The following is a 25,544-nucleotide window of genomic DNA, read 5'->3' as shown; positions in this document are numbered from 1 at the left end:
TCGAAGAACTATCCCACTGTCATGTTTGTTTAATACATTTGGAAACCTTTTTGGAAAGAGGCGTTGGTGGTCATAAATGTTTCGTCATCCACTCGTACTCTACCTCCGTTTCTAATAGTCCCCAGAATGAATAGGAGAGGGGGAGGGATGGAGGAATGAGGGACGGAGGAAGAGAGGGAGGTTGAAAAGAGTACCGTAAGAAGCGTACATGAAATATTCATGTGATTTTTCAAATGATCTAGATTCTACTGGGTCTTACTGTGGTAAAAAAAAAAAAACGTTATTCAGTACAACTTCGCAACTCTCCCGTCTTAACGCAGCACACCGCACACTGTATGAGCTGTATTAACACAACAAATCCCGCCCTCTGTAAAAGCGTAATGCTTACCCTGGTTTATCACTTAGGTGGCTTGTTTAGATTGTGTCCACGAGTGATATGTGAATATTACAACAACAATATTACAACAAGTGATTTGACAACAAGTGGCTACAGAAAGGCCAGAGGTGATTTCAGGGCTATGGCCACCTCAGTGGTGGTTGGTGGGCGAAGATATAGGAAGACATGCTGATTGTAATGGAATGAATGGAACAGTATCGAACACATGGTTTCTTTTCCGTACATTCCATTCCAGCCATTACAATGAGCCTGTCTGTCCCCCTGTATCTTTGCCCACAAGCCATCACTGGGCCACAGGTCGATTCTGTTCGGGCTATGTCCACAGTCACACGCAATTTCATTTTGTTTCTGTGCCTTTCCCCTGCGTCTCTGTTTGTTAGTTGTAAGGGGGTGGAGTGAGCGGCCTAGTTAAATCACTCACACGTCTCCAGTCTCCAGTCTGCAGGAGGTTCAGGGCCTGGAGAGGAATGTCAAGGACAAAGCACTGTCTGAGAGTCTCTCTCTCTCTGTCTCTCCCCATCTGCCCTTCTCCCTCTCAATCTATTTATCTTACTCTCACTCGCTCTGTCTTTCATTTTCTCTTCCTGTCTACCCCTATCTATCTCCCTCCCATTCTCTTCTGTCTCCGTGTCCGTCGCTCTCTCCCTCTCTCTCTCTCTCTTTCCCCCCCTCTCTCTCGGTCTCCCTCTCTTTCTCTCTCTCTCTCCCTCTCTTTCTCTCTCTCTCTCTACCACTCTATATCGCCCCTTCCCCTCTCCCTCTTCCTTTTCTCTGTGTCCTGCAGGGCACCATATGGGATTTCTCTGACATACATTATCAAATGAAGGTTGATTAGATGGAAATAGATAGATCTGTATACCTAATTAGGCAGGCAAAGCTAGATGGTAATTACATAATATCTACCATACCGGATAGGATGTCTTGTCTTGATACAGTGCTTTGAGGATGGACGTGGTGACCTTGTCAGTATGGCATTAAAATGAATGTGGACAAGGGAGGCACACTTGTATGCTGTATAGATTTAACACATACATACGGCACAGTATAAGATGAATAGGGTCCATTATGGTAGAAGTTAGGCTTACATACAATGTGTGATGTATAGTTAAACATTAGTAACATCCACAATGTGTGACGTGTAGTGTGTGTGTGTGTGTGTGTGTGTGATGTGTAGTGTGTGTGTGTGATGTATAGTGTGTGTGATGTATAGTGTGTGTGTGTGTGTGTGTGTGTGTGTGTGTGTGTGTGTGTGTGTGTGTGTGTGTGTGTGTGTGTGTGTGTGATGTATAGTGTGTGTTTGTGTGTGTGTGATGTATAGTGTGTGTGTGTGTGTGTGTGATGTATAGTGTGTGTGTGTGTGTGATGTATAGCGTGTGTGTGTGATGTATGGCGTGTGTGTGTGTGTGATGTATAGTGTGTTTGTGTGTGTGATGTATAGTGTGTGCGTGTGATGTATAGTGTGTTTGTGATGTATAGCGTGTGTGTGTGATGTATAGTGTGTTTGTGTGTGTGATGTATAGTTGAACATGAGGCCCACCTATAGTATCTGACATACAGGGATGTGTAGGACCCCAGTGAGGTCTGCAGGAGGCTGCTGAAGGGAGAACGGCAATAATATTGTCCGGTATGGAGCAAGTAGAATGGCTTCAAACACTTGGAAACCATTACAGCCATTTCTATGAGTCCGTTCTCCCCAATTAAGAAGCCACCAACCTCCACGGCAGAATTTGACGTTCATCCAGGTTCCCAGAACGTCGGGAGTTGACGTGAATAATGGCCACTTGGAGCAAAAAAGACTCAAAACTAGTGCCTGGCAGCCAGAGCTCGGGCTTAGACCAATCCGCCATCCCCGTCCATAACATTCTAGCAAGCCGCGAGCATACATTGCTAGGCACTCGTTATTAGATTTTTTTAATCTAAACCTTAGCCTTTAATTTAACCAGTCAAGTTCTTTCTGTTTTATACAATGGGTGGGTCTAATCCTGGATGCTGATTGGTTAAAACCACGTTCCAGCCGGTGTCTATTCCACAAGTTATGATGTTGAAATGCCTATTCACTATTTCATCTGACTGCGCAATCCACTGTCCCATCAGCCCAGCCAGGCAATTTATAAACTTGATCTCCACTTTAAAAAGCATCTAGACATTATCTCCCATTTCTTTTAGTCTGGCGTTTGGTTTTCAACATCGGAGATTTGTATTAACCTCTCTGTCTGTCTCTCCGACATTTGTAACATTGTTGCAATGTTGAAATTCGATCTCCAGCTGTCCCATAGTAATGAACGTGTCGGGAGTTGGGATGAGACAGACAGGCAGGCAGCATGAATCAACATCATTTTATTGGATATATACAAAGAAATGTCAATAGAAAACCCCAAAATGGAGCTAGTTTTCTGTCATTCCAGCTTCAATTGGAAGTGATTGTGTTAGCTGTGTAGTTGGCTAGCTCCTCTGAACAGTGTCCTGGCGAGAGAGCAAATGTTCTATGCCAGTCGAAATCGCGAATCATTAGCTCATTGTTTGTGGATGTTTACAGATGAAAACATCTGAAACAAACGCAAAGGCAGCAACTTTTCTGTTATTCTGGCTGCAGTGTTTGACGTGACGCTGTTAGCCGAAGATGGCTAGCTAGCAAGCAAGGGATAAGAACGTTGCCAGCCATCATAGTAACGGAACATTTAGAACAAACGTCTGTGTCACGTCCATTGATTTAGAACAAAAAGACTTAACGACTGGGTCACGGTTCTGGCAACTGAACCGATAGAATGAACGACCAGCTGGCTTGGGTAGCAACCCTAGATTTCTGTCGGTACTATATCTTATGGAAGGATGAGGTAGTATAAATAAATTAATCAAATAAGATGTTTAATGAAAATATGTAAATCATTACTTGAATATGTTGGTAACCCGTTGTATAAAAGTGATCATGCCCATGAAGCCAGTGTTTGGAGGGTATATTTGCCATACCAGAACAACGCCCGTGCCAATATATCCTCCAAACACCAGCTTCTCGGGCATTATCACATACTAGTGAGGCCCACCTGGTCTTGTCTGTGGTCAGTCAGTCAGTTAAACGGCACCTTATTCCCTATGAAGTGCACTACTTTAAAAATGGCCCATAGGCCTCTGGTCAAAAGTAGTGCACTATGTAGGGAATAGTTTCCCATTTGGGACGTAGCCCTGGGTGACCACATTTAAAATACCCAAATGTGGGGAGAATTGATGATTTTACGGGACAGCTTACATACATCTTTTGTGAAGCACCCCCTCCACCACACAAATATCTCCTCTCTTTACCGAACAAGCTAATTGAAGTGCTCCGATAGGCTATTCTTTTGCCTTACGACAAATTTGTGATGCAGAAATGAGAGACCAATGTGTTTTCTGATAATCTGGGAATCTTTGGCCAAGGAAACATTTCTGGTTGGTCTCAGGGAAGGTAGAACAGTTAGGAAGGGAGACTTTGAAAACTGGATTGAATGAAGTAGCAGCAAACATGTCGAATGAGCAATGAGCATGGACAGCCACACAAGTTTGACGGAATCACCTTATATCTTTCAGTCTAATACGGCTATTTACTTACTTTTGTATATCTCTTCGTCAGAAGCACGCTTTTTGTGAGTAGTTAACTGTCCTCTCCAAGTTTAGCTGAAATTTAGCCCGAAAGGATTTTACAAATGTGATTGGTTGCGATATGACATTGGCCTACGTCTCGTCTTGCCCTGCACAGAATATCAGATCTCAACAATGATTGGAGAAGTGCTTAACCTCCCCAGTACCACATTCTTATGATATATATCTTGTCAAAAGTGCGAGATGACTGAAAAACAAACAGGTTGGAATCTCTAACTGAAATACGGGACATATCAACCTTTTTTGTAAATGAATGGTGTTTGAATTTGTTGATAAAATGCAGGACATGATTGTTTGGTTGCGGGACAAAGGGACAAAGGGCCCGCACAATCCAGGACATGTGGTCACCCTAGACGCAGTGTGTGTCATAGTGAGCTCCTCTGACGCTCTCTCCTAGCGGCCAACAGGTCCCTCCCTCATCATTACTTACAGACAGGATACAGCCACACAGTCTCAAGGTTACAGCAGGACGCTGTCTGCCTGTCTGGCTGGGGCTCCAACCTGTGTGTTTGTGTGTGTGTGTGAATGCGCGTGCTTGTGCGTGCCTTGTGCCCAAATGAGTTTGCGTTTCTGTACCCATTTAGTTTAACCTCTAGTGTTGTGTGATTGTCTTGTGTGTGTGTGTGTGTGTGTGTGTGTGTGTGTGTGTGTGTGTGTGTGTGTGTGTGTGTGTGTGTGTGTGTGTGTGTGTGTGTGTGTAGGTTGAGATTGAAACTGAAGGAAGTCTCTTTGTGCTGTTCAGTGGAGCCAGGAGAGTCTGCAGTGCCCTGGCTCAGTGGCTCCACGGTTCTCTGGAGCTGTGCCACGCTGCCACGCTGCCTGGGGGAGAGATACCCAACATCCTGGCCTGATGGTATCACCACCCTCAGTCTGGGATCACTAGAGGGGAACTGGAGGGGAGCGTGAGTAGGGGGTAGTTGAAGATCTTTTCATTTGACCCACCCAAGTATAAGAGGACCATGCTTGCGTCCCAAATGGCACCCTATTGCCTACCTAGTGCACTACTTTTGACCCCAGGGCCCTATGGTGAGAGGGGAACGTCCCGCTGCACCTTCCATAGAGAATGTGAAGAGAATGGAACATCAGGTTTGGTCTGTGTGACTGAGTAACATGAGAGAAGAAATACAGTGTGGGGGGACAGGAGTCCATTTTGATTCTCTGCCTTGCCCTCACGACAGTCAGGTCTTGCTCTGATTGCTGTGAATGATATCTCCCTCCCTAGAGGCAGAATAAGCCTACATGAATAAATGTGTGTTTGCCTAATACAAAGCAGCTGTGTCTTGCCACTCTAGCTCTTACTGTAATTGCTCACTTGTGTCTCGATTCACAGGGGTGTCGTCGGGGAGTCATTTGGGCATAGCTAGGGCGTTGTGAGGCAAACACCCACCCAGACACACGTGCACGCGTATGTGCATAGGAGGAATGCACATGCACAGGAACATGCCCACACACACGCACAGAGTACGTTTACATGCACACTAATAATTGGATATTAAAATTAGATTATGGCAGTAGGCAGATTATGTAATAGACACGTAAACACCATACTCTGCTTATCGTAATCAGTGTTATAATTGTAAGTAAGCACGCGTCGATTTAAACACCTGGTTTTCTGAGCAATCTTTTGAATTATTAGGACATGTACACGCCCTCATCCGCAATCCGGCGGTGCATTTGATCTGCTCGTGTGCCAGCGCTAGCCGAGCGACTTCTCTCTTTAGCGCGCGTGAAGTGTGTTCGGAACAACTGAATGTATGCGTCTTAGAAGTCGTTTTCACAGACTAATTGTATATGTCCTGACCCCAAAACAATATGTTCCTGTGGTAGAACGTTTATTTTCAATGCAGTTTTTCTGCCATAAGGTAGCCGGATTTCAGATGTGTCCATGTAAACAGCATTATTAGGGAAATTGTTCTTGCAAATTATGTGCATGTTTTCATCAAACTATTATATTCATCTGACTGTCCACAATAGTTGTGTTATTGTGTGCATGTAACTGCGCTCACACACGCACCAATCCGATGGTTCTGGAGAGGGGAAGGTTTCCTCACCCCAAATAATGATAGGCTTGTTGAGCCTCTGACTGAAGAGAAAATTACCTTATTAATTATGAAGTATTCATTTCTGACCCGTCTGTGTCTAGCTCAGTCTGTCTACTCTGGCAGCAGCCCACTGCAATCGCCCCAGGTGCCTACAGCCACTATTAGCCGAAGCAAATATCCGTCTGTCACGGCCGTTGTGAGGAGACCAAGGCGCAGCGTTGTAAGCGTACATTCTTCTTTATTATAAGAACGAACACTGAACAAAATAACAAAACGAACCGTGAAGCTAATATGAGTAGTGCAGACATGCAACTAAACATAGAACAAGAACCCACACACACCAAAGGGAAATGGCTACCTAAATATGATCCCCAATCAGAGACAACGATAAACAGCTGCCTCTGATTGGGAACCATATCAGAGGCAGCCACCATAGACATACAAATCACCTAGACCTACAAAAACCCTAGACAATACAAAAACGAACGTACCCACCCCAGTCACACCCTGACCTAACCGAAATATAAAGAAAACAGAGATATCTCAGGTCAGGGCGTTACACCGACATTATTTATATACTGAGAATATAGCAAGAGTGTGTTCTCTCTTGCGTGACAGTTTTAGGGGAGAAAAGCCACTTAAACGACTCACAATTAGCCTACGTCTGTTTCTTTGAACTGCTAGTTTTCTACTAACGGTATCTTATCATTAAAACATGCAGTTGGATGATGGTCTTAGCTGACCTGAAGGCACTGCTATTGTAGCTGCCTTGGTCACGGCATTTTGAACACTGACCACTGTGATCGTTGTTTAGCATCGGCTTGGTTGACTGTCATCCAGTTGAGTTGAGCACGCTGTCAAACACTGCCATCCCGACTCATAACGGTGTGTGCGTGTTTTGCGTGCGCGTGTGAATGTGTGAGTATGCGATGTGATAGCTGGGCTGGAGGCTGCTCTCGGTCTTAGCGTGTGATATCCGACTGAGTCAGGAGCAGTCAAAAATCATCCCCACAATCCCCGAAAATGGAGGCACATCCCCATATCACTGCTGTGTTTATGCTCAGACACGCCACAGAGACGCAGTTTCCACAGATGTGAGTTTGTTGGTTCCTGCTAAACAGCCATATACACAGACACGAGCAGCCACATGCTTTCAAAACCGTCCACTAGGGGCAACAATGAGTGCTATTACCATCAAGTAGGCTTGGGTTTTGCTAGGGCGTTATGGACGGGGGTGGTGGATGGTCGTAATCCCATGACTGGATCAAAAGGTTGTGTGTTCGATCACAGTTGTGTACATTATTTGGGTTTTAACCCTATCCAAAACCTTAACCCTTACCATAACCATTTGGAATGAGTGCCAAAACTTCACCCATAACTTAGAAATGTGATGTTTGGAGAAATGGAATGATATAGAGCAGCAGGAGCAACAAAAACACAATTTGGAGCAACTTTAAAATGTTATGTTTGGGGAACGTGGATGAACGTCTAATTCTGCAGTGAAACTGTGAGAGCTTGTTGGTTTTCTCACTCCTGTTGGGAGTTCTGCATTCTAATGGCCAGCCAGCCCCCTAGCTCAGCCTCAGAGCTCCTTAGATCCAAACAGCCTGCATCCTCCTCCCAGGCTGTGAGAATGTGTATCTGTATGTGTGTGTGTGTGTGTTTGTGTGTATGTGGGAGCAGGTTGGTGACAAATGTGTTGCTGTGCCCACTGTTTGCTTGGGAAATATTATGTGGCCAATTTCTCTCTGAGCTTTAGAGGAGAGGCCTTATTAGAGTAACATATTGGCCCCATATCACAGACAGGGTTTTAGTCTAGATCAGAGGAGTGGAAGATGGATGGAGGAGAGGAGGGGAGGGGAAGAGTGGAGAGGAGGGGATCAGTGGAGAGGAGGGGAGGGGATGAGTGGAGAGGAGGGGATCAGTGGAGAGGAGGGGATCAGTGGAGAGGAGGGGAGGGGATGAGTGGAGAGGAGGGGATCAGTGGAGAGGAGGGGAGGGGATGAGTGGAGAGGAGGGGATCAGTGGAGAGGAGGGGAGGGGAAAAAGTTGACAGTTCACTAAGGATGATATATGAGAAGAGTGGAAATAGGGAGAGAGAGAGAGGGATAGCGGAATGAGAGATATACGAGATAAATAGGGTAGATATATAGACTGGATATAACAGCAGATTAGTCCAAGCAGGCCAGATCAGCTTGTGTTAGGTGTACAGCATCTCCTTGTCCATCTATCCAGTCAGTATAGCTGAGACATGAGACAATTGGACTGAACAGTACATTCCTAGAGCCAGTAATCCCGGTCTGGGATTATCAGTCCTGGAGCGGCGCTCGGGCGTTCCCAGAGCTCCCTGTCTTAACGAGGTGGAGTGGAGCTGTCAGTGTGTTCCCGGATGGTAACGTTCCCCGGTGTCCGGTCCGACGCTCCAGTCGGCTCCTAGCGAATGATCAGCCAGCCGTCGCCACAGCAACGCGTGTCATGGCTTTTAGGCTACTTCAGCCATTTGTGTGTATATAAAATTTGTCATCTCACTGATTATAGATATCTAGTTTTAGTCAGTTTCTTTGAACTGAGCCAAGGCAGGGAAATGACTTGTATTTTTGATTCCTTCCGCTGGTGAGGATTATACTGCTGAGTAGAAGTCAAGTGGTAAGCATGAAAAGCATGAATAGCTATGTGGAAGCAGATGACTGTGTCTTTCACCTGATCCTCAAAGGCCTCTGCTTCATCACACAAACAGACACACACACACACACACACACACACACACACACACACACACACACACACACACACACACACACACACACACACACACACACACACACACACACACACACACACACACACACACACACACACACACACACACACACACCTTCCTCACATCAATGACGTAAATGAGGTGGGAGCCGAGCGCTCGCTATAGGTGTCGAGGGATGTGTGAGTGAGATGATGATTTTACACTTAGTGCGAGGGAGAGATATTAGTGTTTGTGTGTGATCCCCTTTTCTAGCATGAGAGCTACTTTAAAAAAAAATCAACATGTCGCGAGCTACTCATTTTTTCCCAGCTTTCAAACAGGCACATTCTTCTCTTCTCCTCTCCCCTTCAACTCTTCCCGGGTCCTTAGTGTACAAGAGGAAGTAGTGCACTATGTTTTCTGTCAATATACCTTGTCAAATAACACTTAACAAGCAACAAAAAAATTCTGTTTGATATTTTCCCAAATGTTTTCTCTGTTTTACTCTTCCTGGTTTTTCAATTGTTTTTGTTTTTCACTCTCAAAATTACAACTGTGAGTGGAAAAACAACGGAATTGGATGTTCTGAGTCCATGTCAATCGTTAAATCACATCAGAAGTTCTGGAAGAAAACTAACACATCATTTTTTTGGGTGTAATATCCCTTTAGTTGCGAATCTGCCCCTTTAATTGTCTAGTGAGTGAGGCATGTGCCGTCTAATGGTCCAGTCGAGCGATGGTTCTGTACTGCTGCTGCTCATTTCATGGTAACGATGCAAATAACGAATAATAGATACAAATTATATACTTCTGCCAGGTAAGCCTACTTTGCAGTTAACATTTAATTGAGAAGGTTTTGGGGGAAAGTATTACTGTCAACCCACAAGACGGTTATCACATCAACTGGCTACACACACAGTGATAGACAAATGCGTGCACCACACAGAGGGACAGGGGCCATATTGCTGAAAATGAATGGGCAGATATTGTGTTATGTATATCTTTTTAATCCAATAGTGGCTAATCAGGGGTGGGATAATGACAATGTTAGATACTAGTCGGGAGCTTGCGTTGTCGGATACTTGTGAGATTTGTTTATGACAGTTTGCGATGGAACACGTGAAACATTGCATATACCTTCGGAATTGTTTGGCGAGCTACTCATAGGTGGGCTGCGAGCTACTGGTATCTCGCCATCGACCTGTTGGAGACCCCTGATCTAGGACATTTAGGCCACTATCCCTTCAGTGTGATTCCAACACTCAGATTCCGAAAGGGATGAACATTTTTGTTTTTTGCACACCTGATTCAAACCAAAGGCTTGGCGATGAGTTGATTAATTGAATCAGGTGTGTTAGTGCTAGGGCAAGAACAAAAATGTGCACCACTTTGGGGCCCCTGGACCAGGATTCAGAAACACTGTCCTGCATTATGGTTTAGGTATATATGGTTAGATTACTTGTTAGAGATTACTGCATGGTCGGAACTAAAAGCACAAGCCTTTCGCTACACTCGCATTAACATCTGCTAACCATGTGTATGTGACAAATGCAATTTGATTTGATTTGAGAACAAGTACATACCAGAAAGCATATATTGGAGAGGGAGAGGAAGAGGGAGAGGGAGAGGATGAGGGAGTGGTGGAACGAGAAGGATGAGAAGGAGAGACAGAGGGAGAGAGAAACAGAGAGAGAGAAAGAGAGAGAGTAAGAGAGAGAGGGGGAGACTATAGTATTCAAATACTTACAGTACAGTACATCGACAGCTGAAGTTGGAAGTATACATACACTTAGGTTGGAGTCATTAAAACTCGTTTTTCAACCACTCCACAATTTCTTGTTAACAAACTATAGTTTTGGCAAGTCGGTTAGGACATCTACTTTGTGCATGACACAAGTAATTTTTCCAACAATTGTTTACAGATTATTTCACTTATATCACAATTCCAGTGGGTCAGAAGTTTACATACACGACGTTGACTGTGCCTTTAAACAGCTTGGATAATTCCAGAAAATGATGTCATGGCTTTAGAAGCTTCTGATAGGCTAATTGACATAATTTGAGTCAATTGGAGGTGTACCTGTGGATGTATTTCAAGTCCTACCTTCAAACGCAGTGTCTCTTTCCTTGACATCATGGGAAAATCAAAAGAAAATCAGCCAAGACCTCAAAAAAACAATTGGAGACCTCTACAAGTCTGGTTCATCCTTGGGAGCAATTTCTAAACACCTGAAGGTACCATGTTCATCTGTACAAACAATAGTATGCAAGTACAAACACCATGGGACCACGCAGCTGTCATACCGTTCAGGAAGGAAATGCGTTCTGTCTCCTAGAGATGAACGTACTTTGGTGCGAAAAGTGCAAATCAATCCCAGAACAACAGCAAAGGACCTTGTGAAGGTGCTGGAGGAAACGGGTACAAAAGTATCTATATCCACAGTAAAACGAGTCCTATATCGACATAACCTGAAAGACCACTCAGCAAGGAAGAAGCCACTGCTCCAAAATCACCATAAAAAAAACAGACTACGGTTTGCAACTGCACATGGGGACAAAGATTGTACTTTTTGGAGAAATGTCCTCCGGTCTGATGAAACAAAAATAGAACTGTTTGGCCATAATGACCATCCTTATGTTTGGAGGAAAAAGGGGGATGCTTGCAAGCCGAAGAACACCATCCCAAACATGAAGCACGGGGGTGGCAGCATCATGTTGTTGGGGTGCTTTACTGCAGGAGGGACTGCACTTCACAAAATAGATGTCATCATGAGGAAGGACAATTAGGTGGATATATTGAAGCAACATCTCAAGACATCAGTCAGGAAGTTAAAGCTTGGTCGCAAATGGGTCTTCCAAATGGACAATGACCCCAAGCATAATTCCAAAGTTGTGGCAAAATGGCTTAAGGACAACAAAGTCAAGGTATTGGAGTGGCCATCACAAAGCCCTGACCTCAATCCCATAGTAAATTTGTGGGCAGAACTGAAAAAGCATGTGCAATCAAGGAGGTCTACAAACCTGACTCCGTTACACCAGCTCTGTCAGGAGGAATGGGCCAACATTTACCCAACTTATTGTGGGAAGCATGTGGAAGGCTACCAGAAAGGTTTGACCCAAGTTAAACAATTTAAAGGCAATGCTGCCAAATACTAATTGAGTGTATGTTAACTTCTGACCCACTGGGAATGTGATGAAAGAAATGAAAGCTGAAATAAATAATTCTCTCTACTATTATTCTGACATTTCACATTCTTAAAATAAAGTGGTGATCCTAACAGACCTAAGACAGGGAAGTTTTCCTAGGATTAAATATCAGCAATATCAGCAATGAAAAACTGAGTTTAAATGTATTTGGCCAGGGTGTATGTAAACTTCCGACTTCAACTGTATCTTTCGTACTTCCCTTGCCTTCACTCTTCTGTGCCTCCACTATCTCAGTACCCTTTATGTCATTCAACATTTCTTCTCTCCTCAGCTCTCCCTCACTTCACTATCTCCTCTTCCCCATTCCACTGCCATTCCCTGTTGGCCAACTCAGGCTGAATGATTATTCATGCAATGCTTGCATGGCAGGGTTGATAGTGGGTGTGAAACACACATGCATGCATACGCACACACACACACACACACACTGCTGTGAGCGGTTTATTTGTGTTTCTCTCTGACTCAGCGCTTTAGCTCCAGTCCATGTGTCAGATATGAACAGAGGGAGAACACAGACACACACACACTACCCCCCCACACACTCTCAGGGGGACGCAGCTGCTACCGCCTCTGCTGCCTGGCACAACCATGTCAGTGTGTTTATGCGTGTCTGCCCCCTTAGCCCATGTGCAAACGCTAACCAATCATCTATACTCCGTTGTCAATTATGCGCAATCATCAGCCGTTTTTAAGTAGAAATGTTCTAGCAAAAACACATTTTATGGGTGGCCCCAGTAGGAATCGAACCCACAACCCTTCTGTTGCAAGCACCATGCTCCACCAACTGAGCCATAGTAAGGTGTTTGTTGATATGCCTCCTCCCTGTCCCTTGCTCCTTGGGGTATTTATGAGAGGTATGGACAGCCAATCTTACTCCCTAACCCCAGGAGATGGAGTGTGTTGTGTTCATCAGACCTCAGAATCTCCCTCAGAGACTTTTCTGCAGTGAAACAGAAGCCTTCTCTGGAGACAGACAACCTCCCCCTTCAGCCTACCCCCAAACCTCCCCGTTCAACCCCCCCCCCCCCCACAGCCTTCTCCCTCCCCCAATATCTGCTGAGTCACGACTGACAGGCCAGGGCCCCTGTGGGTAATCAAAAGAGGACCATTGCACCCTCCCAGAAGCTTGGCTGGTTCGTAAAACCTGCAAATTCAGACAAATAACAGGTGTAATGGGTCTGCACTCAAATGTTGCATAATGCTTATTTCATTCTTTTTTGTGTGTGTGTGATTTTCCCTGCATCAGGGATAGCGTACACAGACATTTCGGCTTTGCATCCTGCTTCAGCGTGTAGGTACACATTTTCATTCAAAACAGCATATGTAGGGAACACAGATGAGCGACCGATGGTTGCTTCTCTGGTCTCTGGTCAACCTGTATTGAAGTTGGCCCCGAGATAGAGCCCGGAGTAAAGAGGAGGATGTGGACAGGAGAGGAGGATGGGGATAGGAGAGGAGGATGAGGACAGGAGAGGAAGATGGGGACAGGAGAGGAGGATGGGGATAGGAGAGGAGGATGGGGACAGGAGAGGAGGATGGGGATAGGAGAGGAGGATGGGAACAGGAGAGGAGGATGGGGATAGGAGAGGAGGATGGGGATAGGAGAGGAGGATGAGGACAGGAGAGGAGGATGGAGATAGGAGAGGAGGATGAGGACAGGAGAAGAAGATTGGGACAGGAGAGGAGGATAAGGACAGGAGAGGAAGATGGGGACATGAGAGGAGTATGGGGATAGGAGAGGAGGATGGGGATAGGAGAGGAGGATGGGGATAGGAGAGGAGGATGGGGATAGGAGAGGAGGATGGGGGCAGGAGAGGAGGATGGTTGCAGGAGAGGAGGATGGGGGCAGGAGAGGAGGATGGGGATAGGAGAGGAGGATGGGGATAGGAGAGGATGATGGGGATAGGAGAGGAGGATGGGGATAGGAGAGGAGGAGGAGGATGGGGACAGGAGAGGAGGATGGGGACAGGAGAGGAGGATGGGGACAGGAGAGGAGCATGGGGATAGGAGAGGAGGATGGGGGGAGGAGTGGAGGGTAGGATGGGGGAGGAGAGGAAGGGGGGATGGGGGAGGAGAGGAGGGGAAGGGAAGGAGAGGATGGGTGGAGTAGAGGAGTGTAGGATAGGATGATGAAAGGAGGGGAGAATGGGTATAGGAAGGGAGGATGAGGAGAGAAGAGGAGGGGAGGATGGGGAGGAAAGGAGGGGAGGTTGTGTATGGGAAGGGATGATGGGGAGAGGAGAGGATGTTCGTTTTAACCCTGTGTGTAACCTTAATTATGAAACATGTTTTATTGGACCGCATCCTCCAATTCTGTTCCAACAGGTCAGAATATTGATCACGAGGGAGAGAGATAAGTAAAGAGAGCTAGAGAGATAAAGAGCAAGAGAGAATGATATAGAATGAAATAAGAAATGACAAAGTGGAGGGAGGGAGGGAGCGAGAGAAGGAGGGAGGGAAGGATAGAGAGAGAGGGAGGGAGGGATAGAGAGAGAGAGAAAGATAAATGTGCAATGGCCCTGCTGAACCCCCGGACAGAGAGAAATATAATCTCTTCTGGCTTTCTGTGTTTCTGTGTAGTTGTGGGTGTTTATTTGAGAATTTCTGTGTGTGAGTCTGCACTTGTGTGGTAGGAGAATCATGACTGTGTGTACGGAGGAGGTCTGAGTCTTTGAGTGTTCAGGTGGATGATTGATTTGCATGGGAGTGCTGTTCATCCAATATAGTATGTGAATGTGTAGTCCATTGTTCAGCTTGCTTTCGTAACAGCCTGTGGTATAATGCATAGTCAGATAAAGCAAATGGTCAAAGACAGTTATACTGTACAGTCATAAGTGATGCACATAATGTGTGTGTGTGTTTGTGTGTGTGTGCGTGTGCGGGTCATAGATTATGATTCACATAGCTGCTGCAGTGACTCCAGGCTTTGTTGCTTCGCTGCAAGGCCACAACTTCATCAACCTCTTTCCCCCACTAATACATCATGTTACTGACTAGCTGGGAATATTAATATGAATAAAGAAATGTCATAAATCAGGAGAAAATAATTTCAACTCAGCGAGTGAGTGTTACTTACCATGCATTCGGAAAGCATTCAAACCCATTCACTTATTTCACATTTTGTTACGTTACAGCCTTATTCTAAAATGTATAAACATTTTTATTTTTCCTCTACAATCTACACACAAACCCCCATAATGACAAAGCAAAAACAGGTTTTTAGAAATTTTGAAAATGTATTAAAAATAAAAAACTTAAATATTACATTTACATAAGTATTCAGACCCTTTACTCAGTACTTTGTTGAAGCACCTTAGGAAGCGATTACAGCCTCAAGTCTTCTTTGGTAAGACGCTACAAGGTCGGCAAACCTGTATTTGGGGAATTTCTCCCATTCTCTGCAGATCCTCTCAAGCTCTGTCAGGTTAGATGGGGAGCGTCGCTGCACAGCTATTTTCAGGTCTCTCCAGAGATGTTTGATCGGGTTTATGTCCGGACTTTGGCTGGGCCACTCGAACATTCAGAGACTTGTCCCAAAGCCACTCCTGCGTTGTCTTGGCTGTGTGCTTAGGGTCTTTGTCTTGTTGGAAGGTGAATCTTCACCCCAGTCTGAGGTCCTGAGCACTCTGGAGCAGGTTTTCATCAAGGATCTCTCTGTACTTTGCTCCGTTCATCTGTCCCTCGATCCTGACTAGTCTCCCATACCTGCGGCTGAAAAACATCCCCACAGCACGATGCTGCCACCACCATGCTTCACTGTAGGGATGGTGCCAGGTTTTCTCCAGACGTGACGCTTGGCATTCAGGCCAGAGAGTTCAATCTTGGAGTCCTTTAGGTGCCTTTTGGCAAACTCCAAGTGGGCTGTCAAGTGCCTTTTACTGAGAAGTGGCTTCCGTCTGGCCACTCTACCATAAAGGCCTGATTGGTGGAGTGTTGCAAAGATGGTTGTCCTTCTGGAAGGTTCTCCCATCTCCACAGAGGAACTCTGGAGCTCTGTCAGAGTGACCATTGGGTTCATGATTACCTCCATGTCCAAGGCCCTTCTCCCCTGATTGCTCAGTTTGGCCGGGAGGCCAGCTCTAGGAAGTGTCTTGGTGGTTCCAAACTTCTTCCATTTAAGAATGATGGAGGCCACTGTGTTCTTGGGGACATTCAATGCAGCAGAAATGTTTTGGTACCCTTCCCCAGATCTGTGCCTCGACACAATCCTGTCTCGGAGCTCTACGGACAATTCCTTCGACTTCATGGCTTGGTTTTTGCTCTGACATGCACTGTCAACTGTGGGACCTTATATAGACAGGTGTTAGCCTTTCCAAATCATGTCCAATCAATTGAATTTACCACAGGTGGACTCCAATCGAACTGTAGAAATCTCAAGGATGATCAATAGAAACCGGATGCACTTGAGCTTAATTTTGAGTCTCATAGCAAAAGGTCTGAATACTTATGTAAATCATGTATTTCTGTTTTTTATTTTGTATACATTTGCAAATATTTCTGAAACAATTTTTGCTTTGTCATTATAGAGTACCGTGTGTAAATTGATGAGGAAAATATATAATTTAATCTATTTTAGAATAAGGCTGTAATCGTGCAAAATGTGGAAAAAGTCAAGGGGTCTGATTACTTTCCGAAGGCACTGTAGTTAATAACATGCAGCATTTTGATATGTTGAATATTCAATGGTTATTCAGCACATGATTGATGTATAAACATGAATCTTATTTAGCACTCTCTCCACATATTTACTTTAATTGTCCCCTTTAATTGGCGTTTTTGCAACAATATGGAATCCATATTACGTCTATTATGGTGTCCGCAGCCTTGTGTGTTTGTGTATCAATGTTCGAAAGAGAGAAAAAATTACACAGGGAGAGAGAGAGAGGGAGGAAAAGAGGGTGAGAGAGATTGAGGGAGATAAAGAGAGTGAGTAAGAGAGGATGGCAGAACGCAGGGTGAGCGTGTGCGAATGTGGTTTTGTGAGCATGAGTAAAGATTTGAGAGGCTTTAAGTGGTTTGAGCGTACTGGCCCAAAAAGACTGTGATGCTTACATAAGTGAGTGTTGCCCAATGCAGTGGAAGTAAGAGGCACAGGCACAGTCCAGTAGAGACAGACTAAGAGACAGCACCCTGCTAGAGTGATCACTGCCCTCTGCTGGGTGGAAGAACACATTACCACAGCACAGGATATAGGGGCTGTTGCCCAGACACAGATTAAGCCTAGCCCTGGATTTAAAAGCACTTTCATCGAGCTTTCTTTTAATCCAGGACTAGGCTAAATCTTTTACCCGGAAACCGTGCCGCATAGTACCACACCTATTCTTTATAAATCACAGTACTGTGTAATGATTCACCTGGAGTGTGATTACTAGTGTTAATTTGCAATGCCTTGTATGTATTCCAGACTGGAATATGTTCTGGGATTCATCCAATGGCATTGAGGAGTTTACCACATCAGTCACCGGCTTCATTAATAAGTGCATTGACGACTTCGTGCCCACAGTGACCGTACGTACATATCCCAACCAGAAGCCATGGATTACAGACAACATCTGCACTGATCTAAAGGCTAGAGCTGATGTTGTTGATGTCACTACTGCTGTACTTTCTGTCTGCTGTACTCTGTTTTATTTATTTTTATAAAGCTTATCAGATGTGGCAGGGCTTGCAAACTATAACGGATTACAAAGGGAAACACAGCTGCGAGCTGCCCAGTGAAGGGAGAGTATTAGACAAGCTAAATACCTTGTATGCTTGAAACACTGAATCATGCATGAGAGCACCAGCTGTTCCGGATGACTTTGTGCTCACGCTCTCCGTAGCCGATGTGAGTAAGACCTTTAAACAGGTTAACATTCACAAGGCCGCAGGGCCAGAGAGATTACGAGGATGTGTACTCAGAGCATGCGCTGTCTTCACTGACATTTTCAACCTCCCTCTGACCCAGTCTGTAACACCGACATGTTTCAAGCCGACCAGCATAGTCCCTGTGCCCAAGAACACCAAGGTAACCAGCATTTAACACCATAGTACCCTCCAAACTCGTCATCAAGCTCGAGACCCTGGGTCTCGACCCCGCCCTGTGCAACTGGGTCCTGGACTTCCTGACGGGCCGCCCCCCAGGTGGTGAGGGTAGGTAACAACATCTCCACCCCGCTGATCCTCAACACTGGGGCCCCACAAGGGTGCGTTCTGAGCCCTCTCCTGTACTCCCTGTTCACCCACGACTGCGTGGCCATGCACGCCTCCAACTCAATCATCAAGTTTGCGGACGACACTACAGTGGTAGGCTTGATTACCAACAACGACGAGACGGCCTACAGGGAGGAGGTGAGGGCCCTCGGAGTGTGGTGTCAGGAAAATAACCTCACACTCAACGTCAACAAAACAAAGGAGATGATTGTGGACTTCAGGAAACAGCAGAGGGAGCACCCCCCTATCCACATCGACGGGACAGTAGTGGAGAAGGTGGAACGTTTTAAGTTCCTCGGTGTACACATCACGGACAAACTGAATTGGTCCACCCACACAGACAGCGTTGTGAAGAAGGCGCAGCTGAAGAAATTCGGCTTGTCACCAAAAGCACTCACAAACTTCTACAGATGCACAATCGAGAGCATCCTGTCGGGCTGTATCACCGCCTGGTACGGCAACTGCTCCGCCCACAACCGTAAGGCTCTCCAGAGGGTAGTGAGGTCTGCACAACGCATCACCGGGGGCAAACTACCTGCCCTCCAGGACACCTACACCACCCGATGTCACAGGAAGGCCATAAAAATCATCAAGGACTACAACCACCCGAGCCACTGCCTGTTCACCCCCGCTATCATCCAGAAGGCGAGGTCAGTACAGGTGCATCAAAGCAGGGACCGAGAGACTGAAAAACAGCTTCTATCTCAAGGCCATCAGACTGTTAAACAGCCACCACTAACATTTAGTGGCCGCTGCCAACATACTGACTCAACTCCAGCCACTTTAATAATGGGAATTGATGGGAATTATGTAAAAATGTATCACTAGCCACTTTAAACAATGCCACTTAATATAATGTTTACATACCCTACATTACTCATCTCATATGTATATGTATATACTGTACTCTATATCATCTACTGCATATTGCCATCTTTATGTAATACATGTATCACTAGCCACTTTAAACTATGCCACTTTATGTTTACATACCCTACATTACTCATCTCATATGTATATACTGTATATACTATATACTGTACTTTCGCTACACTTGCAATAACATCTGATAACCATGTGTATGTGACCAATAAACATTTGATTTGATTTGACCATGCAGGCCCCGGTGGTAATACATTTATAAAACCAAAAGCTTACCTTGACTTGGACGAGTTCCAGTGTTGGATAGGCATAGCCCGCTAGGTAACATAGCATCCCTCTCTGTTTGAGCCAGGTGTTTGAGTAGGCTAACTTAGCTAGCTACATTCACTATCTAAGTAAGTGAAAGGAATTTTAAATCTAGCTAGCTCTCTCTCTCTTTCTCTCTCACTCTCTCTTGCTTCTCCTTCATTTTTGAAGAAATGTATTTGTTCAAAACTGTTCAACTCTTGTCTTTGTCTCTCTTTGAGTCAGCTACTCACCACATTTTGTGCACTGCAGTTACAGCTAGCTGTAGCTTTTGCTATCAGTACGAGATTCATTCTGTGATCCTTTGATTGAGTGGACAACATGTAAGTTCATGCTGCAAGAGCTCTGATAGGTTGGAGGACGTCCTCCTGAAGTTGTCATAATTACTGTTTAAGTCTATGGTAGGGCGTGAGAACCACGAGCCTCCTAGGTTTTGGATTGAAGTCAATGTACCCAGAGGAGGATGGAAACTAGCTGGCCTCTGGCTACACCATGGTGCTACCCTACAGAGTGCTTTTCAGGCTACTTTGGACCTTCATTTCAAAACAGTGTGATTTAATCAATTATTTGGTGACATTAATATATTTAGTAAAGTTTTGTCTAAAAATGCAAACTTTTTTAATGTTTCATTATTTAAATTTTTCTGAAATTCACTGAGTAGGATGGTCCTCCCCTTCCTCCTTTGAGGAGCTTCCACTGGTGAGAATGCTGTTCATTGACTACAGCTCAGCGTTCAACACCATAGTACCCTCCAAGCTCATCACTAAACTCAGGACCCCGGGATTAAACACCTCCCTATCTGCATTGACCATTTTTGCACTAACTCTTATGACTCATCATGTATGCTGCTGCTTCTGTTAATTATCTATCCTGCCTAAACACTGTATCCCTACCTATACGTACATATCAACATCATTTACTTCGTACCACCGCACATCGACTCGATACTGATACCCCATGTATATAGCCAAGTTATTGTTACTCATTATGCATTTATTCCTTCTGTTATAATTTTGTACAAATGTTTCTATTATTTATATTTGTTTTAATTATCTTTGCATTGTTGGGAAGGGCCCGTAAGCAAGCATTTCACTGTTAGTCTACACCTGTTGTTTACGAAGCATGGGACAAATACAAATTGGATTTGATTTGGTGAGACTTAATGCCGAAAGTGTTCACCACTAAATAACCTCACCTTCTTTTTCCACGAAGGTTTCCATGATGTTTTAGACTGATTAGACTGATATGTCTTTGTGTGAGTTTGTGAGGTTCCTCACCATCCCATGAGGTTCTCTACTGTACCATGAGGTTCTCTACTGTACCATGAGGTTCTCTACTGTACCATGAGGTTCTCTACTGTACCATGAGGTTCTCTACTGTACCATGAGGTTCTCTACTGTACCATGAGGTTCTCTACTGTACCATGAGGTTCCTTAGCGTACCATTTCCATCAGAACGGATAGAGATAAATGATTTGAGGGTTGGATGGATGGATAACCAGACACATCCTCACATGTCCCTCAAACATTGTTCTTGTGTTCTTCACGGGAGCTCTCACTGTAGCTCACGGTCTCCACGTGCGCTTCGTGTTTTGTACTGTTCTGACGCTGTGTTCTCCGTGCGCTATGTTTTTCTTCTGTTGGTTCCGCCCGTGCTACTCCAGCTGCTGGACGCCAGGAGAACCAAGGTTTGTCCCTATGTTTGCAACCGCTGCCCTGGCTGCCGTGTCTGCACAACATAGAGTCACCACCAGAGTGACGTCGTCGTGTGTCTTCGGTGCCCCCAGAGACCTGGCAGTCCTGTTCCTCTGCCCCCCCCCCACACCCCTGGGCTGTGTCGGAAATGCACCCTATTCCCAATTGAGTGCACTACATTTGACCAGAACTTGTGTGCTCTGGCTAAAAGTAGTACACTAGGCCTATGTTGGGAGTAGGGTTGCCATTTTGGACACACTCCTAATTGGACCCCCATACACACACCAGAAAGGAGTGTGATTGGTTTAGCCTGTCCCGTTCCCTAAGCCCTACCCGCGTCCGTCAGACCCTCTCCCTGCTCTTACACACTGCCAAGTAGAATTCTTCTGTGTTCTCCCTTTACTGGGTGTGGCTCTACTATAGGGGTGTGGCTGCTGTGTGACCCTGTGACCCTATAGTATACTCTAAAATAGGCTGTGTTTTGTTCAATTTCCCCTCCCCCTAAACCTCAACACCCAGGCTACGTTCCAATATCCAAACTAGTGTAGCACTAAGAATGCATGGCCCAATCAGTGTATAGTGGCATGCTAGGGTGGATATTGGAACAGGGCCACAGTCTCCTTCTTATTTCTTCCTATAATGGATGTGTCTTTTTTTTATTCTCAAGTAATGTACAAGTAATGTATTTGTCTCTTTGTATGCGCACACACATGCATACGCCACAGGAGGTTGGTGGCACCTTAATTGGGGAGGACGGGCTCATAGTAATGGCTGGAAGGGACATAATGGAATGGTATGGAACTCCATGTTTGACACGGTTCCATTGACTTCATTCCAGCCACTACTATGAGCTGTCCTCCTCTCAGCAGCCACCAGTTGCACACGTACACACGCGCGCGCGCGCACACACCTCCCTAACACACAGCATAATGGATGGGCATGGACCCAGAGGTCCACTGAGTCTACTGCTGTTGGTTGGCTTCCAGCTCTCAGTGGGAACACTGTTTACTGCGCTGTGCACGGATCTCTGCTGCTCTCCACTCAGCAGTACGGACAGCACACACCCTACAATAATGATAGATAATGATCAATAATGCTGCAACAATCATACACGATGACAGCGCGGCAAAGCGCTCTTTTGAACGTGCATGCTGTTGAACGCAGCCGTCCAACTTTGAACACTCGACAGGGATCGTCAAACTGTTATCGAAGGATCACGGTTCTACAAGTTCTTCACGTTCCTACTATACAGGGAAGGATTGTGCACTTTCCGTTGCACAATCAGTTTCTCCCAGCAACACAACGATTCAGTCATTCGCTGGATGGCTTTGTTTAAATGTGGCTCTCTTAGTATTCCTACTGTCAAAGCTTCAAGGGAGATTCCTACAGATTAGATTGCTGATGCACGGTACTGCACATAGATAACCATTTACAGTACACCTTACTCACCCTGAAAATAGTTACAGAAGATGGAAAGCAAGTCAATCACGACCAGTATGTAAAAACACTTGCCTTTTATTTAACGTCTTCTCATACTGCCATACGTTGTGTCATTTTCATTTTCTCTATTTGTCTTTCATGCCATAGTGAGGTAAGTCCTCAGATTCCTCTCCAAGTTTGTTTGGCAGGAACTGTATTTCCCCCGAGGTTGAGTAGATTACGGTGTGTGTTTCTGAGTTTGTGTGTGTTCTTCGTAATACACGTCTCCTTTCCGCAGGGCCGCCTTCAAAATGCCCCTCCCCCTTTTTATAAGATGTATTGGTGTCTGTGAGTTTGCGTGTGTGTCTGAATATGCCCCTCCATATGTACATATTCAGTGACCCGTCCTAGTCTGATCTGTAATTTAATTGAATCCACCCTAGACTACGTGCTGTGACCCTACCAGATTGAGACTCCTTGATGTGTGTGTGTGTGTGTGTGTGTGCGTGCATGTGCATGTGCTTTCATGTGTGTGTGTGTGTGTGTGTGTGTGTGTGTGTGTGTGTGTGTGTGTGTGTGTGTGTCTGTGTGTGTGTGTGACCCCCACAGCACCTGCAGCTGACCATCCAGGCCCTACAGGACGAGCTGCGGACCCAAAGGGACCTGAATCACCTACTGCAGCAGGAGAGCGGCGGCCGCTCTGGGGACCACTACACCACCATCGAGCTGACCGAGGAGAACTTCAGACGGCTACAGGCTGAGCACGACCGCCAGGCAAGGAATCTTAATAAATTACTCATAATAAATGAGTGATTAAATAAATGAGTTTGGCGTTAGTTCCAGGTTCTTATGACCAGGGTCTTGGTTGTAGGATTTGAATTCCCTGATGATTCCCTCTGGGAATTTAGAGAATCTTCCAACCGGGATTTCTGTATCTTCTTCCGTTCTGGACATTTTGGAAAGTTCCGGAATTTTAGCTACCGTAATAATGACCCAATTGACACTTCCTTCCTTTAAAAATCCTTGCGTTCCGGCAGGCCAAGGAGCTGTTCCTCCTGAGGAAGACCTTGGAGGAGATGGAGCTGCGGATCGAGACCCAGAAGCAGACGCTGGGGGCCAGGGACGAGTCCATCAAGAAGCTGCTGGAAATGCTCCAGAGTAAGGGTCTGCCTGGAGGGCCAGGCAGGGTCAACGAGGAGGAGGAGCAGGAGAGAGCCAGGCGCATTGCTGAGGCCGAGGCTCAACTTGGACATCTGGAGGTCATCTTGGACCAGAAGGAGAAGGAGAACATCCACCTCCGAGAGGTACAAGAGTATATGTCTGTTCCATATGGCACCATGTTTCTGTATAGTTCCTTACTTTTGACCAGGGCTCTGTTCAAAAGTAGTGCACTATGTAGGGTTTATGGTGCTGTTTGGGATGCATATTATGTAGTGCTTACGGTTAGTATATGCCCTTATACTACTGTATGGCCACAGCAGACTCAGTATATGTAGTGCTATTAAACGGCTACTAAATGTCTGGTCTCAGAAATCCCACACTGCTTTACTGAAATTGCATTGGCCAATACAGTACTGTAATACATGCCATTTCCCGGAGCAGACACTTTTATCCAAAGTGACAAGAGTCTACACATGTTGGTATGTGACCCCAGTGGGAATTGAACCCACAACTCTGCTGTTGCTAGTACCGTGCTCTTATGAACTGAGCCACGTACAGAACGACTACAATACCCAAGTACAATAGAATACTGCAAAATACAATGCACAATTACAAAACAGGTGGAAGATGTAGGATTGCCATCCCCATGAGCGTGCCACCCTCCTTCAGGCCGTGGATGAGGCATGCAATGATTTCAATCCAGACCTATGTCAGGCTTGGATTCGCCATGCCAAAAGGCTTTCCCCATGTGCATGACAATGAGGACCTATGGCCAATGCTCAAGACAGGTTTGATGCAAACTAATGCCTGCTAAACATGCTGTCTCTTTCGTTTCTTTCACTTGATTACATTGTGAAAGTTGTCTTCAATGATCACACCTTTGATCACACATGGGATAGAAATGGTGGATATTTTGTGTTCATTCAATTTGAATGGGTAGTGCACTTGTGTTGTGTTGCTTGCTGTTTGGGGTTTTAGGCTGGTTTTCTGTTTAGCATTGTGGGACATCGGCCGATGTGAAAAGGGCTTTATAAATATCATTTGATTTGATTTGAATTGATTGCCTAATGTGAAAACAGTGTAATGTACTGCAATTTACAGTCCTGCAGCATACTACGTTCAAAGGGCAATTTTAAAAATATGTATCTCAAATATTTTGCTATTGGATTAACTGATTGTTAAAATAACGACATTGAGAACTTATAAGTTATGTTGTGTTTTTGGTGATTAAACCAATGCACTCATTACATTTCACAGTAAAATGTTGGACCAATGGTTGTGTGTTAAAAGATATCTACAAAAGCAAAACGAATGCACAATGAAACGTTTTGAATGTAAGACTGGCTGTGTTACAAATGTTACCAGTTTGGAGTTTTGTACCAAGAGTTTAGAAAATTCACGAAATACTACAAAAGTGATAAAAAAAAAACTGTAAATAGCCAAAACTATGTAGTTACTATATGGCCACAGTAGACCTGGTCTACTTGGCCAGGGTAGGCTCTGTAGACACTGGTCTCACCTGTGTTTGAGTTGTTACTGAAAGTTATGTTGATTGTTCGGTACTGGTTTTAAAGCATACATTTTTTGGACTTCCAGGTAATTTCCACAATTTTCTTCTAACCTACAGTGTATGCCCATCAACACTAGAGGGCAATACTGGCCGTCTCTTTGTGTACTTGCTGTGCTCTGACTGCAGTGAAAGGAACAGTGTTCAATCTGTGTACAGTATTATTGCCAGGGGAGAAGTGTATGACTGATGTAATGGTAGTGCAAGGAAATGTAACTCATTTCAATGCTGTCGCTCTAGTATTTAGCTAAGTTAAGCTAAGTCATTACCCGTGCATTTGGAGAGATTCAGGGCTGACATTTAT

The 25,544-nt window shown here is 45.1% G+C and overlaps 1 protein-coding gene across 3 annotated transcripts in view; it reads left to right on the top strand.

The window, feature by feature from the left end:
• Positions 1-25,544, top strand: part of LOC139564443 (ERC protein 2-like) — a 78,804-nt gene that overhangs the window by 11,982 nt on the left and 41,278 nt on the right. For all 3 annotated transcript variants that reach the window (XM_071383983.1, XM_071383967.1, XM_071383977.1), the window contains exons 3-4: positions 23,122-23,286; positions 23,550-23,816. In XM_071383983.1, coding sequence (XP_071240084.1) covers positions 23,122-23,286; positions 23,550-23,816 — 432 coding nt within the window. The remainder of the gene's footprint in view (positions 1-23,121; positions 23,287-23,549; positions 23,817-25,544) is intronic.

This window comes from Salvelinus alpinus, chromosome 2 (assembly GCF_045679555.1).
Source record: "Salvelinus alpinus chromosome 2, SLU_Salpinus.1, whole genome shotgun sequence".
In the NCBI taxonomy this organism is placed as follows: domain Eukaryota; kingdom Metazoa; phylum Chordata; class Actinopteri; order Salmoniformes; family Salmonidae; genus Salvelinus; species Salvelinus alpinus.
The sequence above is the reverse complement of the archived record's forward strand: the minus strand, read 5'-3'. Positions and strand labels throughout refer to the sequence as shown.